This window comes from Dromaius novaehollandiae, chromosome 1, assembly GCF_036370855.1.
Source record: "Dromaius novaehollandiae isolate bDroNov1 chromosome 1, bDroNov1.hap1, whole genome shotgun sequence".
In the NCBI taxonomy this organism is placed as follows: Eukaryota; Metazoa; Chordata; class Aves; order Casuariiformes; family Dromaiidae; genus Dromaius; species Dromaius novaehollandiae.
Genome location: NC_088098.1, coordinates 59,571,728 through 59,589,471, shown reverse-complemented (window position 1 = coordinate 59,589,471; position 17,744 = coordinate 59,571,728). Strand labels below are relative to the sequence as shown.

The 17,744-nt window shown below is 45.9% G+C and overlaps 1 protein-coding gene across 6 annotated transcripts in view; it reads right to left on the bottom strand.

Moving 5' to 3' along the window:
- The window catches only part of HIPK2 (homeodomain interacting protein kinase 2), a 147,703-nt gene that overhangs the window by 23,551 nt on the left and 106,408 nt on the right, over positions 1-17,744 (bottom strand). For 4 of the 6 annotated variants that reach the window (XM_064514002.1, XM_064513999.1, XM_064513981.1 and 1 more), the window contains 6 exons: positions 14,684-14,846; positions 11,825-12,044; positions 9,881-10,002; positions 5,103-5,245; positions 4,204-4,383; positions 694-975 (listed from right to left, as the gene is read on the bottom strand). In XM_064514002.1, the coding sequence (XP_064370072.1) occupies positions 694-975; positions 4,204-4,383; positions 5,103-5,245; positions 9,881-10,002; positions 11,825-12,044; positions 14,684-14,846 (1,110 nt within the window). The remainder of the gene's footprint in view (positions 1-693; positions 976-4,203; positions 4,384-5,102; positions 5,246-9,880; positions 10,003-11,824; positions 12,045-14,683; positions 14,847-17,744) is intronic. The other 2 variants (XM_064513990.1, XM_064513992.1) reach the window with 1 other exon arrangement.

Below are 17,744 nucleotides of genomic sequence, written 5' to 3'. Positions count from 1 at the left end.
TGCCTCGCTCTTCACTCTGACTTGGGTGAGTTAATTCTCTGAGAAGCAAACTCAGTCACCACAGTCTTCATATCCTTATCTATGCCAAGTCAGTCAAAAGCCATCAATTTAATCCCCCTTATGACAATAGTTGAGGGATGTTTTGTCAATACAATCAGAACTGAACAACGCCCTTGCAACATATTTGCTGTTATTAAGTGTTTACGACACAACCATTAAGTGTTTTCAGGACCTTTTTATGGAAAATGCCACATACAGAAGGTGTCATTTAATGCTCTCTACCAATGCTTGGACTACTTAGAAAGAGAAAAGGCAATTTAAACTACCTTCCCTCCAAGCCCTTATTTGCGTCTTTGTTTTAAATAGCTATCTAACTTAAAGGCACTCATTACCATCGCATCTCTAAAGCCTCCTTTCAACAGTCCTGTGAGGTAGAGAAAACTATTATTTCCTCTAATAGATGAGGAACTGTGGCACAGAGAGACTGCAACAGTCTCCAAGGTCACACAGCGAATGTATAGCATGGTGGGGAATGGCACCTAGAGTACCCATCTTAGCCTCCCCATCACCTTTCCTCTCAAAGCAAAGATGATCTGGGTGCTGAGATCCGGCGTTAACTCCTGGGACTCGACTGCATTCCTCTGCCTCTGCCTCTTTCCCATCCACACGCAGAAGAGCCAAGCTGCTGCTCACCTGGTGGGCGCATGCTTCTGCTCCTCCTCTTCGTCTGTGTCGCTGCTGATAGTGATGACACTCACTGCGGGGCTGGGGGTGTCGGGAATGATTATCGTCTGCCGCTGCCGCTCCCGAGTGGTGCTGGTCGCCACGTCGCCCCAACCACATGTGACGGAGGTGCTGCAGGCAGGGCTGTTGTGCACCATGGCACAGCGAGGCGGGGTGTTTTCCTTCACTCGTTTCGACCGCTGAGGCGAGCTGATGGACTGAGAGGATGAAACTTCATAGGTGGATGCATTTCTGAAAATGAAAAAGGCCATTAGTTGGTTAAAACTCAGGCTGCTTAGTCGCCCCGTTGCCATGGCTTTTGATTCCTGGCCTCTGATTCTGTCACACTGATTTATGGGGTCTGGAAAAAACGCAGAATTGGCACAGTCACCTCTTCAAAGGACAGAATGCCTCACATGACATTATTATAATGGGCTGAATAGTGTCTTTCAGGAAAAAATTCAATTTTGTTTTTCCCAGAAATTTCCAAATCAGAAATGCTGCCTCTTGGGAGTTCCTCAGTATGGTTCCTTGGTGCTGGGAGGCAGAGGCTAGTCACACAGCCCAAACATACCAAAGACAGACAGGCTGGCATAGTATGCCATAGTATGGCAGTCAGAGAAGAAAAAGTACTCAAATGATAATCCCTTTCTCACGCACCTGAGGAGCTGCATGAGGCATCACGACCGGATATTAGCCTAAATACATATTTTTTTTTCTTTGGTCAGAAAAAGCTAAAGCTAATTTTGGAATCTGTTGTGGAAAACAACAGGCATTTACGATGAAAACGTTTTTTTAGCTGAAAATTCAATTTTCCGTTTAAAATTTTTTTCGATTAACAAGCCAATGCTTCATACTCTAGGATAGCGGAGTCCCATGGATTACAGCACCCAGATGGGAAGGCACAAACTCGGTTCAATTTCATTTCATTTCCATGTGAGGCAGCAGATATAAATCAGAAGGAAAAGAACAATCTTTATCATGCAATGGAAAGAAATTCCCAAGCCCTGTGTTTTTCCATTCTTCCTACTTCAGTTTCCCTGCATGAAAGTACAAGAGGGCTCACTTGGGTCAGAGGTCTAAACACAGAATCTGTCCGTCAAAGAGTGCAGCACATGCAAGTCTGCAGGTGCAAATATTTATCAAAGCACATTGACTAACACTCATTTCACTAATTTCCCAAGTTTTCTTTTTTCCTTCTTTATTTTAACTTGTATTTATTCTGCCCATTGCAGAACATTCACAGATTCAAAAAGAAAAAACAAAGTTCTGCTTTTGTTCTACAGTGGGGCCTGGGCTGCATTTTCAGTTTGGCCTAAAAGCTAACAAAAAGAATAGGTGACATCTATCACAGGGAAGTCCTTATGGGCGTATCGCACTATACCAACTTACACAGGGTCTTTTGCATAACAAATGACTGCACAGTAGCATTTGCACTGCTTTTTGAATACCAATGAGCAGCATGGAGTACCCTTGTCTCAGAAGGAGCATGTTCCTCATTTGGATACAAAAGCGTCACAATTAATGAAAATGTAGAACTGCAGAAACCAGTTGCTCTGAAAGCGTCCAGTTCCTCCTTGACGCAGACACCCTGCCCAGCAAAAGGGAAGGAAGAGACGAGACCCTGCATAGGCCCATTTGTTGCAATAGGCACTGGCTTGCTGGGGACGTAGCTGCCTCTGCTCTGCATTATGAATGGACTAAGACAGCTGGAGCCCACCCAGAGTAAATGCAACATTAGAGAGCAGATAAATGGTAAGGATTTAAACAGTGGCCTCTTAACCAGAGTCAAATTGGTTGCAAACTCAGAGCTCCTCTGGCCCCAGTCCAGTCACCCAGGAAAACCACAAGCTCCTCTGTTTTTATCACTGCACAAGTGGTGGCCCATTTTAGAGCTCTCTCCTGCTCTGTTTTTTTTTTCTTCTGGTGTTTTTCTTTTCTTTTTTTTTTTTTTTAAAGAAAGGTAGCTCAGCAGAGGGACTAGTTTCACAATCCAGAGGACTTCTGCCAGAACAGCCATGCATACTTCTTAAACATCTGTGATAGGCACTGTAATGATCCTACAATTTTAGGTGTGCCCTGACATATTATGAACCAGAACCTAGCCTACCTCTCACAGAGCCAAACAGCCCTAGAGGTGACAGATCCAAGCATTTAAGGACTGCCTCTGTATGTGATGTCCTTATAAAATGCTCCCTGTCTTATGCTGCTATGATTACGAAATGGCCAGCATGGATATCTGTTGCTGGTGTATAGTGCTGTAAATCAGTAGACAGGGGCTAACCACCTGTGTTAGGAGCCAGAGAGCTTGAAGGTGGCCTAAAGCCACCTCTGTCCCCTGCTCTGCATGGCCTAGAACTCGGAATATAGGTCATCATGTGATTGCTTTTGAAAAGACAGATCCTATGTGCACACGAGGCATATATCCCTGAAGACGTGGTCCCCTGAAGGTGCAACTACCCTGTGGAAGTGTGGACACTGCCCCTTGGGAGTGCTGCTTCAAGACCATGAGAAGGTTTGGCAACTGGGCATTGTGCCACACTGACACCAGCACTTGAGAACATAGCTACATTTTTAATTACGGGGGCCACAAGGTCTCAGGTAATCACAGTGGCATAATAAGCTGTATGAACATGGCCTGACTCTTCTGTCCTGGATCTCCTCCAGCCACTAACTCCCGCACAGAGTGAGTGCTAGCTGAGTATTAAATGCAGCTGACTAGCTTTTTCCCCTCCACTCTTCTTACTTGACTGTACAAGACGTGAAGCAGTAAAGAGTCCAGTCACAAAAAGTGTAACCTAGTAATTCATGGCCATGAAAAAAACCTTATTTTGCCCCATAGATGTCAGTAAATACTATCCGTGTTGGCATGCTCGCATTTCAGTGCTGCATTCAGAACAGCCCAGGGAAGGACACTGTCTCACCAACACCATATAGATCGCATGCATGTATCTGAACAGGGGATTGGTGAGAAGCACTTTGATCAAAACTGGTTTGTGAGGACCTGCATAATTCACTTGTGGCTCTGCCATTCAAAATGATGTGGTCATCCCAAACACAGAGCATTAAAATTGTACGCCACCCACACTACCATGCAGTCTTTATTTACACCTCCTCCGTTCTATGTATACACAGGCACTGAAGTAGATCTAATGGGGCTTTTAAGTGGTTCAATATCCACTAACTCTGCTAAGAGATCCCTTTAATGGGTTTCACCAATCGCAGTCGCAGAGACTGCTGTTTGGGCGACTCCAGGTTCCCCACTGGAAACGGGGCAATACCCTGCCACAAAGCAGGAGGAGGAGACCCCACACTGGAGGCCTGATTTTGCTCCCATCTGTGCTACGAAAACGCTACCCAGAGGCCACCGGGGCGAGCAAGGCCAAGCGCTGCAGAGAGGCAGGCTCCCCCTGGACGCAGACGCATGCACACGGTCCCCAGATGCTGCTCCAGCGGGGCCGGGCAGCCACGCGCACTCACCGGGGTGCCGACTGGTGCTGCTTACTCTTCCTGGCGGAGGTGGTGGCGGCGGGCGGCTGGCGCATGACGTGCGCGACACCCACGTTCACGGGCTGGGCTGCGGGAAGAGTCACATGGCTAGCTAACAGCGTGGGCTGCTGCATGATGGGGTTATAGTGGCTGCCATGAGCATGGGTGTTTCTGCAAAGGCGGGAGACAGGCACAAGTTGGAAATGCAACCATCAGCTTTTTATCAGCTCCTTAACAGGCTCCCACCAGCTTCACCAAGGCGCCCTCCTCCAGGGGCCTTTGGGATCTCATCTCCAGCCCCACCACCTAACGCTGACGGGGTTTTTCCCAGGAAGGAGCCTTCCCCCCTGAAGTGATTTAAGGTAGTGCCTTGGGCACAATGCTCTGTTTCAAGGACAGTCAACTGAGAAGCCACCCATATTCTGGCAATCTGAGGTGCAGCTGTGGGGTGCCAGGGGCTGCCACCTCCTCTCCTTTTCCCCTCACTCCATAGCGTTGGCCTCCACGAGATGCCGGTCCACTGGCCCACTCTCCCCAAAGTCCCCAGCTCTTCTCCCATCTTCCCCAGAACTGGGGAGTACTTCAGGGAGCCCTGCAATCCCACTCACATGATGCTAAGATTGAGAATAGACTGCTTATCTTTTCGCTAGGGAGAAAACTTGGTTTTATAGTGCACTCTCCTGTGCCTACACAGGATATCTGAAAGTGCTTCATGAAAATCTGCAAGCTGCTGAATCTCCACTGTCAAAGGCAACAATTGTGCACTTAATATTAGTTCTTATATACAAACCCTATCAGAAACTGCCCCAGCATGGAGGCCATCTCAGATGCACACATGGGCAGGTGTCTCACAGATACATATACACGTTCTGCAAGTGTTTCCCATTTACCTCCAGTCTGCCAGTGGCTGGGTCCCAGCCATGGACTCTGGGATCACGGTCGCATGCTGGACAGATGTGTGGGTAGCAACTCCAGTCAGCTGCTGCCAGGCGGGAGGAAGCAGAATCTGCTGTGTGCCGCTGGGCCAGGCTTGCTGCAGACCAGAGGAAAAATTGGATCTTAATAAGAATCCTCACGCACCGAGCATAACTGGTGGCCCACACTCAGGTGGGATTCCTAATAACGATCATGACGATGATAGCAAAAATATCTAGCTCTTAGCTAACACTTTTCATTCCTAGATCACAAATACTTTCAGGAAACCATAGGAAAAGCAGTAAAAGTTATCAATACAGAGAGTATAAAGGAGGGAAAAAAGTCCCTGCCTTCCAAAACAGAAGTGTTTTTCAGGTTAAACTAGGAACGGGAGGCATTGAAAACGGTCTGCATTTCAACCCAAACATCAAACACATTTGCACCTTTTAATTTGGACTCTTCAGATCAGTGTGGTTCTCTGGTCTCATCATATGGCCTTTTTCCTTGCCACCCCAACAGAAGTTAAAGGACTTTAAGAACTTAAAAGAACTTAAAAGGTGGAAGAACTTTTCAGGGATGAGAAAGGAGAATAGGGGGTTGCAAGGCTTGTACAATGAGAGAAAAAAAAAGGAGGAATTTGGGATTACAAAAAGGGCGTGCTATCAGTCACCAGGTGCTCCACAGGAGCAATGCCTTGCTGAATGGGTCAAGGGCATGCTTCCCACTGACCAGGAGCCCCTCGGTCAAAGCAGAGGGGAGCTCATGCAAAGCTACGCATCACATGCTTGTCCTCTCTGTACACTGTCTGCCTTTTTCTAAGCTGGTGCCCCACTTGTCAGGTGGCTCTGTGAGTTGGGCCATCACTCTGCTATGCAACTATCCCTCCAGCTGTGCTGCCACAGGCATGACTCGGGTCATCCCGCGCTGGTGGCTCCATACAGGAGTCGGAAAATCTTCTGCAACCTGAAGACATTCAGATTCCTTCAGAAGGAAACTCTGGCTGCTACATGCTGCCTGAAGCAGCCCCAGCAGCTTCTCACTGCCTGGGCCGGGGAATGCAGGGGCATCGGCAACAACCTGCCTTAGGCCCAGCTGGCACCACTATATTGGGCCCATATAAAGTTGTATAATCCCTGTAAAGAGACTAAGTTTTAAAGATGGAGTCTTCTTCCAGACATGCATTTGTCCCCATCTCCATCCTCACAAGAATCCTGGAAACCACTCCCCTAACCTGTGGGCCTTTGCAGTCCCCCAGTAAAAAAAAGCTCTTCCCAGGTCTGCTCCAAATTTTGATTGTCTTGTAATTTTCTGCATTGCTGAGTTAGATGAAAAGGCTGCTATGGTGAGGCCTCTCGGCAACATCTGCAGAAGGAAAGTTGCAAAGGATGGACAGTCACAGGGCTCCTGAGAGCTGTTCCCATCAGGAGCTAAAACCACAGGCTGGTACTGGTCAAAGCAGGGAGGAGGAGGAGGAGGAGGAGGAGGAGGAGGAGGAGGAGGAGGAGGAGGCAAAGAGATGAAAGAAAGAAAAAAGCCCCCCCCCGTTTTTTTGAACTGCTCTGATTTAAAAGAGAAGAGGCAACTAAATTATTGTTGCTCTCAGCCCAAGGAGACTACCTGGATTTACTTGTGATGAAAACTGCCTCCTCCCTTTTCAGGAAGAGAACTGAACAATGCTAAGCTCCTTTTCCTACTGCAGTGCATAAATCTCGACTCAGTGCCAGGGTCCAGGCACAAATTCCTCACTTGTTAGGTAAGGACCACTGAATCATTTAATCTGCAGATAAGACTTGTCTAGGCTGATCCACTAGCACAGTGCACAGTGCTTACACATGGCAGGCTTGTGCATGCAGACTCAATCTGTTCTGAGTTATTGCGTTATTGTGAAATTGTGCCACCATGGCTGAGTGCAGGTCTAGCCCCCGGACTCTGGAGGTGGTGTGTCCTCGGTGTGACTGAGCTCCCACCTCTGATGTACAGCAAGAACAACAAATGGGATAAGTGTGTTTGTTCTGAAAATTGCTGAAAGTATTGTTGGGAAGGAATTAAAGTGAGGGGAGTTCAAGGCATTATTCAAGGAGAGGGAACAGTTCTGGGTCACGCCATAGAAGCACACCAGGAAAACGTAAAGCTTTGTCCCTTTTGAGATCTGAAGCAGCAGAGTTTTTAGTAAAGACAGGAATCAGTCTCCTTTCCCCTGTCTCTGCGCATAGAATACGTGAATACATTTGCTTGGGAGGTGAATATGGACCCAGCGAAGTTATTTTTACCACTTGCCTTGCACCTTGCAGACTGTTTTGTCTAAATCTCCACATCACAGGGTGCAATATGCAGCTGACAGAGATGCTCAAAACACAGCCTCAGCCCCTGCCTTGGGTGCACTCCATCCGCTACCCGGAACTCCTTCCCTCTGCCCCACTTCCAGGACTCCCAACCCCATATAAAATACACAGGGAGAGCCAGACTGGCTGCCGGCTGCCCTCTGCACTGGGATGTAGTAAGGCTTTGCCAGCTGCAGGAGCCATCCTGATGTGGGCAAGCACAAGGACCCACATGGAGAGGAGACCACTGGCACTGAACTGGGCTTGGGAGCACCAAGAATAGTATCACACCTGACTCATGTTCGGAGACACAAGTAAGGTGGCTGGAAGGACAGAAGCAAGCTTTGGAGGGAATACTCTGTTCATTAGGGACAGTCCCTCATGTAGTTGGAGCAATGGCATAGTCCAGTCTTAGATAAGTATTAGATAAGCAGCTGTGCATGAGAGGAATAGCTCTCTACTGAAAGAGAGACACATAGCTGTTCAGAGATCAGATGAGACTACAACACATTACAAAGGAGCCGTGTTTTTCCATTCAGGAAACTGGAATTGGGTACAGATTTGTTTATCAGACCAGCTGTTCAGCCCTAACTGAGTGAGGCCTGCGGACACCAGATGCCACCAGCATCAATCAGAGTGCCTTACCACCAGAGCAGAAGTCAGCATTTCTCATTGTGCGAGGCAGACAGATATATCAGCAGACAGACTGCCTCTCTTTTATTAAATCAAAAAAAAAAAAAAAAATCTATGCAAGTGAGGAGCATTTCTCAGAAACAGCTTAAATTATTCCCTTGTCAAAGTAACAATAAATAAAATGTCAACAGAAAGTACTAGAGGGGCAGCCCATGAAACTACAGTCCATGTAAGCAGGACGGTACAGGAAATGGTAGCAAAGCTTCTCTTGAACACTCACTCCACCCAAACTGTCCAACCTGGACAAGGTCACCCTGAGAAGAAAAAAGGAATTGTAGGTCCCAAGATCTTGCAGGATCCTGCTGTCTTTGAGGTGCTTCTGATCTGACATTCATCCCTTTAACCCATGTTGCACAGCATGCCAAAAACGCAAAGGCCATATTTCTATGGCCCTCAGTAGGCCTGACTTTCAAAACAGTAGATGCCTGTAAAGTTACGTTACCTACTCCACCCACCCTCCGGCTGGCTTTTTGCACAAGCAATAGGTGCTTGCAATTGTGCCTGCACAGACAGCTTCTCACTTTGAAATAGTTTTTGTTTCCCCTGCCTCTTAGACTCTCTTTTCCTACCAAACAAGAGAGCTGGCCCATGTGGGAAGTTATGACAGGTTTCAACAGAGACAGATTCAGTGTTGCAGCAGGCTTATGTCAAGCAGACAGCCCTCTAACAAAGACTCTTATTAGGAATGGGCAGGGCACATTAGCTAATGGAAATCGTGCAGGCTGCAAGTTGTGTTTCGATCTGTTTTCACCAGATAAGCTGGGTTGGCAGCTGGCAAAGGAAAGCAATTGCACAATCACCAATGGCACATCTTACCAATGTACAGACACAAACCTTGAAGTCTGCTAGTACCTGAGTGCATATGAAAACTCTGGCATTAATGAGAGCATGGTAGATCAAAACTAATCCTGAGTTAGAGGCATGCATTTTTGATCTCTAGATCATCTTTTCCAGGCTGCACAACTTAATATTGAGTATACTGGTTTGGTTTGCTGTCAGAGACATTCCTGATACCGGCAGAACTACCAAGGCACCAACTGTTTAAAAACAGAAACTAAAATCCAGGAAGGGCAGATTCATTGAAGCTGGCACAAGGAGGAATAAACTACTCCTCCTTGCTGAGAAGCTGGAGTTCCCCCTAAGGAAGTGTACGTGATCAGCAGTATCCATTCACATTTGGGGTTTTTCCTGAGGAATAATCATGCATTTCCTGTGAGGGTCTTTTGGGCAACTGTGTCAAAAAGTGCAGCTGCCTGGCCCTCACCTCTGCCCCTCAACATCTTTCTCCTAACTTAAGACTAGCGGGACACCTCATAAAATGGAAGTGTGTAAAGGTAAAGCATGAAAGATGTTTTCCAGCAGCATACAATTCACCAGCACAGTTCCTGGACACAAACTGCCACACAGACCATCAGTTCAGGAGGATTCAGGAAGGTTCCTACTGATTCCTCCTCAGCAGAGGCTTGACACAACTTCCTCTGAGGTTTCCCACTAATTTCAGCGGAGGAGCAAGAGGAAAGAAGGTCTTTTTAGAGACTTTTGCAACTTGCATCTATCCCCTGAGCTGAATGAGGAACTGGGGAAGGGCTGGACATTTCACACAAAACTGGACACCTTTATATGGCTGCTCTAGCCTCCAAACCAGACCACCAAAGGCCCTCAGAGAAAGCTACCCTCCTCATCCTCCAGCTAAATAATGAAAAATACCTGCTCTGCTCGGTCTCTTCAGAGCTTATTACCTGTGCGAGGAGTCCTGGCTGGATCTGAAGAGGCTGGGCCCCAGGAGCCTGAGTGACGATGGGAACGGCGTTCTCCATCCGAACCGAGTACCCAGCATGCTTCGAAGGGGAGGCTTGTAACCCTGTTCCATGAGCACAGAAAGTACAGAATTAGACATCAACAGCATTTCCAAGAAAAGGGGTCTGATTTTCAGAGGTGTCTAAGGCACTAGCTGATGTCTACTGAAACTGCAGTGCTCAGCACCTCTAAAAAATCAGGCTCTGAGTCCCACATATTCCACCCCAGCCCAAGGACATCCATCAGATGCTGGAAAACATGATGTATGCATGGGGGTGCAGAAAAGATATTTTAAAAAACATTAACAGATTAACTAAGTTCATGTTATCAGGATATCTCAAACCTGGTGGATACATCTCAAAATAACATGTACAGGGAGAAAAGGAAGTGGGAGAGGGAACAGTTTCTCTTCCTGGATGTTCTCTGGTTTGACAACAGAAAATGTTTCTTGCTGGCTGAAAAACACTACCATGTGGGAATGCTCTCTTGTGATGAAAGTGAGACAGGAATCCAGAATCAGGTATTCACTCAGCCTTGGCTTGGATAGGTGATTTGCTCTTGCACAGCTTCTCAAGAGTCATATTTAAAAGGCTCTGATTAGAAAGTGTAACCTAACGCACTCCAAACTCCAACCATTGCTAGCTTAGTCACACATTAGCCTAATTGTGCTGCAGAAAGCTTCCCACTCCACCACCTCAGTGCATGGCAGAGGCTACACTATGTTGTTGGCTTTAGAGCTTTCTCAAGACAGAAAGTGGAAGATATTAGCTTACATATTCTAGCAATCCATTTCTGAAGTCAAACCCATGAGATGCATTTTAACTATGTATAAAAGGTCTAACTAAACTCCCCTAGTTCAAAGGAGCTTTGATGATCTTGCAGAACATTTAATAAGTGCCTAGAGACTGCTGCATAGACAGGCTTGGAGAAATGAAGAGGAGAAGTTGCACCAGCTGAACCACAGTCTGTTTAGACCACTTCTTACAGATACCTGGCTAGTTTTTGAAAACCGCTACAGCATGTAAAGTCAAGAGAAGGACAAGTGACTAAGACTGATCACTACCAAGGTCATCACACAGGGCATCCACGCACTGTCAGTATAGTACTTGCAACATCTAAGTCAGCCAACACTAGTAGACTAGTGCTTCCAATTCCAAAGTAGGAACCAGTCCTCAGAGTTGCTCCTGTTACAGTTGCTCCTGTACAGTTATTGGGGTCACTTGCAGTGCATGGGCCTAGTCCAGACAGGCACATCTGGTCTGCGAATCAATACACATAACCTGGGAGTGTGCAGCAATACCTTCTGCTGGTATACACAGGCAAAGCTGTTGTTTGCACCAGGGCTGGTGCTGATGCAACTGTCATGATAAATGGCCTCTGTCAGCAGGGCAAACTTTCATCCCCAACAGCACCATAACCCCTGCTGCACTAACCTCTTGAGTCCCCCTTTCAACACCCGAATCATGCAGGAGTGATTAGCCACTTATTTACACACTGATTTTCAGTTGTTGGGGGGGTAGTGTTTTCATGTTTACCAAAATGAGGCAGAAGCTCCTCAAACTGTTCTCTTCTGGGCAGAGAATGGTAGAAATCACATATCTCCCCCCCCTCACTTTTTAGTGCCTGCCCATTGTTTTAGACCAACCACGTCCAATTCATGGTGTGAAGGCAACATATTGCCCACAAGATCCTCCACTGCTGCAAATATTTCATCCTGTTGAGATCTAAGTAATCTGCACTGACCTCATTGCTGATATTTATTAGGCTAATAATTTCACTTCTAGATGATCTACACTAAGGAAAGTTTGTTTCAAACCAGAGCTATGTGAAACAGCAGTGGGGAGGAGGGCAGGGGCTGGCTGAGACCTGGTGGGGCTATTACATACCTTGGAAGCCTGGTGGGCAGACGATGAGAGCTTGCTGGAAGGGGTCGGGCCGGGCACAGATCTGCGCTGTTCCTGTCTGCAAGGGCATGCTCCGCTGGGCCACCGCAGCCATGGACGCCGCTGAGGGCTGGTAGAGTGCAGATTGGTAATTTAGTATGGAGACTTCGGGGTTGGCTAAGGAAATAGTGGCACTGGAGGAGGTGGGAGCCAGGTTGGTGGTCTAAAGGAGTGATGGGAATTAAACAAAAACAAACAAAAAATGAGGGAGATGGGTAGGTTGGAAGAAGCGAAATAAATAAAAAAGTAAAATAGTATAAAATAAAATAAAAAAATCCAAATAAAAATCAGCAAACCAAAAATAAATGAGGAGCAGAACAGGACACTGAGGTGCACAGAGGCAAGGGCAGTGACAGCGAAAGGAGCACCTTCTCCGTGAATAACTGCAGCTCTACCATAACGAGTGCCTCCAGCCACACCACACTACTGTGCGCTGCTCAGAGATGCAGGGCCTTCTCCAAAGCAGAACTGTGTCCCCATTTATCCCCCAAGCTGGCTTTGACTTGCAGAATGGAAAACGGGTACAGGAAATGCTACCATCCCCAAATCAAGTTGCTGTTCTCTCCTCACACACACAGCTCTAGAAGAAACTGTCATTTCAGAGGTAAAAGAAACTCAGCACCTCCACACCCTGTCAAACCTCACCCTACGAGGGGAGACTCATTCTAGCCTCTCCTCTACCTTGTACCTAAGGCGGTTCATGCCCCTTGGATTATGTTTTGAATTTGAAGGAATCAGGAGGCATATTATTAGGTAATGATAATACTTTCAAAGTCCAAATTTCACTTAGCTTAACTTTAAAATTGCTCAGAGCAGAAATTCTGGCAGGGGATGTTGCAAAGCCACAAAAATCAGCCCAGCTTTCTGCAAAACATTTAGAAATCTTAGGGCGACTTGTGTTTTATTTGGACTGAGTCTGTTACACCTACAGGAAAACATCCCCTAAACAGCTTTGCCGCTGCTATATAAAAGTACGCTGTTAGTGTACATGTCTAACAGAGTAGGATCCATCAAACCAGAGCCCACCTGTACCATCCCTGCCAAGCCTCCCATCCAAACACAGCGGAAGCAGTACTGGTGATACGTCAGACAATGCTTATCTCACGGTGAATGTATGAACAAGGTCAAGATGAGGCTGCAAGAGGCAGCAGGCTCAGCGTTACCTGCTGCCCTCTTCGCCAGTGGGCCTGGGAGGGGTATCTGGGCTGCACTGCCACCGCCACCGGATGCTATGGGGACAAACATTTCTGCCTCCTCCTCTTCTCTCTGTGCAGAGGCAGGGAAGTGCAACCTGCCTCCTCGTGAAACACACCAAGTAGCAACCTCACATACTGATACTCTCAGCAGTCACAGCTGGGGAAGGAGGCAAAACTTGAGATCTTGCACAGGCAGGGAGCACCCAGGAGCCAAGATAAGTGGTATGGTGGAGCAGATGATGAAAAGTTTGGAGCTTGTTCAAACTGAAACTCCCTGCCCAGACATGTTTTTACCACTTCTTCTAGGAACGCTGGCGATACCAGCTCTGCTCACGACACGTGCCCCTCAGGAGAATTCAGAGATTACTCACTGACCTCCTCGTCACCATAGCTTTGCTAACAGAGAATCGTAACATCGTGAGCTGTGAGGAAACGAAAGCAAGACTGTATTTCCTACTAGCAACTGTGGTACTAATGGTGCCTCAGCCCTGCCAGCTGGTGCCTAGGAGAGCGTGTAGCGCAGATCTATTCTTTTGTCAGCATCTCAGAAACAGTCAAGAATAGATACCAGTGTTTATAACCAATGCTCTATTACATTAAACCATGACCTATCTCTGAATGTAACTGCTTAATTAATTGTTCCAAAAGACCTTATGTAACCGCATGCACTGAAGGACTGAGTCATGAAGTCTGGATTTCTAAGTGACACAGGAACACTCTGTGCATCTACGCAGAGTCTTTTAGCCCTTTGCTTCCGAAATACCAAGTGCCAACTTCACAGTGCCACTGGCAATCTCTAGAACGAATCTCCGGCAGCCTGTTCCAGAAAGGCTTAAAGGACAGTAGCAATTTCTTGTGCTTCAGTCTCCTAGAGTCCTGTCCCTGGAGAGTTTCCTTTCACTGCTGTGATACAGTGCCACAGTTAATGGTTTAGCCTGTTGGTCATACAAGATTTGTCAGCACAGTAACCCCCAAAATTGAGGCATGTAAAACTAATATAGGAGTGCAAAGCATGACTACAAAGCCACAGCCCACCAAGGCAGAGCACAATGTGTTTGGAGCGGGCATATGTGCACACCTGGCTGGGGTAACAGGGTCCCCATGTCAATTGTGGCACCTGGAGTAAAACCAGTGAGAGATAAGAACAAACATGGCCACTAAACTCATCTTTCCTGCTGATGTTACAGTACTGTGTCTGCTATAGAAGGGTATAAATTCTTTTTACCTTAATACTCATTTGCAGAAGTGCTGTAAGATCACAAATACTTCTGCCTGATCTACAGAGCGCAGTCCTGCTTGTTGCATTAAGGGACTAATGAGCTTCTCCCCATAGCAACCTCCCAGGTAAGCAGGATTTATCACCCCCAGCGACAAGATAAGCAATGAAGGCAACATTTGACAATCACGCAGAATGCCATGAAATTACTGCTGGCCTGAAGAAAAGAGAATGAGGAAGAGCTGAGGAAGCTCACAGGAAGCACTGACAGCAAGAAAGTACCATCTATTTTGCAGGCAGGTAAAATGGGCCACTACCTTTGCATTTCACCTTCTAGGACCCACTGACGTGAATGTTTCAGGCACTGGCTGCTTCTGACGATGCTCTTACCTGGTTGTGAACCGTGTTCAGCTGGTTGTTAAAAGTCATGGTCAAGTTGGTAGATGTGCTCGGGGCTACATGGGTGATGAATGGTGTCTTGCTCTGGTTCACGGTGTCGTACATATTCACCCGCCGCTTGCAAATCTCCATGTTCTGGAAGCAGGACTTGACGCTATGTAAGGAAAGGGGAGACAAGTAAGGGAAAGAAAATAAACTAAGCAACCAATGAACAAAGTTAACAGTTCATCACAGCAGCCCAACATTAGGCCTCAAAGGCAGACTTGGCACTTTCTGGGCTCATCAGTGCTTTGCTATTTTATGTGCCTCTCTCTTAACCAGTATTAGTCTCTGTTAACCAGCCTTAACCAGTTAATCCTGCCTGGACTGAAAAGGGCCAAGGGGCTGTCAAGGGAAAGATCGACTGATGCTTTCTTCTTTCGTGTATGTCTAAGGTGGTTTTAGAAGGTTTTTGCAAGGAAAGGCTTTACTGGTTTTGGTCACTGAGACACCTGAAAAATCTTATTTGTCCCTTTTAAAAAGTAACTCACTGAGACCTTGATCCAGCCAGGTGGTTAAAACATCATCCCTGTCTGACTGAGCACGTCCACAGATGCTTATCTTAAAGCACGTGAGCTGTCCTGCTGCAATTAATAGGACAATTTATATGCCAAAAGGTTATGCCAAATCAGATTCATCAACACCCTCAGGGAACCAGGTTCTGAGGTTATCTCAGATTGAGAATCAGCTCTCGGGGCAAAGAATACAGCCTCTCTCTCTACACAAAATTGCCTTTAAATATTATTGATATGGCAATGGAAATTTTGGGAAGTATCATATTTTGTATTCTCAATAAAGCAAATGCTGCACTGCTACAGCACTCTAGGTGTCTGGTAGGTGGAACTGTCAGTATTTCATTTTTATAACTGGGATATCAAGGCATACAGTGGTTTAAGAGATAATACCATAGTGATCTTGTGCAAAACTGTATTTTTTATAAAATTTAAATTCTCCAAGGTCTAAAACCCACTACAAATACTACCACAATTTTTCCACAACTCACAACTTGGCTGTGAACCGCAACTCAAAAAAGTATAAACTGATTTATTTTACTTCGACCATTCAAACCAGGAAAAGAGCAGTAAAAATTGGGTGTACATTTGTATACAGAATTTCCTTTTGAATGACCTAAGCTGCTAGAGGTAGGGCAGGTAAAGACATCCTCATGTCACATGACTTATGAAAAAAATGTCCCTTTTTCTTTTTAGTGCAGTAATCAGCCTTACCTGTAACAGGAGGAACATGCTGATGGAACATGCTCATGTGATCACTAGTGTTGGTCATGAAGAAGACCTAGATGTCCTTATCCTTGTCTTGTCCCTGACTCACATGATCATCTTTCCTCTCCTACAGGTATTTTTGATTACTGTATCTGTTCAATAAATATTTGCAGACAAGGGATATGCAAGACACTGTGCACAGGTGTTCATTATGTGCATTCTTTCAAAGAACTATGAAGTACGCACAACTTGCAGTACATTTAGAAAAGTCAAACACTTCTGTCAAATGAATATAATACTGGATTGCCTTTTTCCAGTCAGGTACGAACGTAACTCCCCTTCTAAAAGGGGAAAGCACTGGAAAGGACATATATTCTGTACATGGTAAATCACATGTATTACCAAAAGATTTTATATAACAACATATAATCCTTGTTAACATAATACTGTGTTCTCACTGTTAAAAAAAAAAAAAAAAAAAAAGCACAGAGCAAAACAGGATGGAAAGACTGATGAGTATACAACAGTTTAAGATCCATGCAGTCAAATATGTGAAAAAGGGAGTTAAACTCGCTTTGCTGTTTGTTAGGAACCAAGCAGAACAACTCCTCATGGGCTGCTTGAACTTACAGCCCCTCTGAAGCACGCCACAACAGAAACTCCTTCCAGAAGCTCCATCTTCCATATGTTTTCACTTCCTCTGCTGCCTAATTTACTTTTAAGAGAGATTGCAACTCCCAGCATCTCTTGAGGCTTTGAAGTTTCTATACTCTATACTATTCCACAGGCAATCGTGCACAAAATTTCTATCAATCTGCCACACTGGCTGCAGTTTATGGTTCTCCACTTCCAACATGGAGTTGCTACTTGGAGTTATGCACCCAGCTGGCACAACATTTGGTATTGAGGAACCTGGTGCTGAGTTTTTTCTTTGGGTAAAATTCTCACTGATAGTGGCCTCAATGCCACATTTTCAATCTTTCTAGGGCTTTGCCTGAGCAGCAACAAGTGAGAGCTTCAGAACTGAAGACTGCTCACAGTCCGTTTCATTAGGGGAAACATTCCTGATGGCAATGGATTATGCCACAAATCTCTCAAATCTTACACAATCAGTTGCTGCACATTAAGAGGACTGTTACAAATTAAAAGCCTTTTGTATACAATGCTAATACTGTTAGAAAACGTCATTTTTTATTTATGAATGGTTTTATATGAAACTTTTTCTCCATTTAGCACAATAATCTATCTCCCTTCTCATCTGCATTACTTTTATCGCTTGGTATCTATTTATAGATAACAACACTCAAAGATGTCTCTGCAGGGTAAGTCTGGGTCTAAACGGATCAAGCACCCACTACCTTCTAGTAAGCACCTGTTCCTACCTTGTGATAAATGCAAGGACAAGGCAGCTGCACCTCTTTCACGGAGGGAAAACTACCTTAACTGAATGTGACATACCACAGGTAAGAGCACACATATGGGCAGGGGGAGCTGATGCACAGTAACCTGCTGCTCTGCAGCATCCACACAACATCCACTAAGGCAGGTAAGCTACTCCCATTTCGTTTGCACCTGAGCTCCTCTCAGCCTTTAAATATCCATACGCATAGCACCCAGAGAGGTATAGTACTCTGATAGTAACTGTTCCGCTGATAAGGTCAAAGAAAACTGAACTTGTTTCCCTGTTGTCTGCTCCTGCAAAGCAGGCTGCTGGAGAGAAAGTGCTTCCCTTAAAAGGCAAGCAGCCCCAAACTGATGCCCGCAAGATGGGAAGGCTCTGGGAGGAAGGGTCG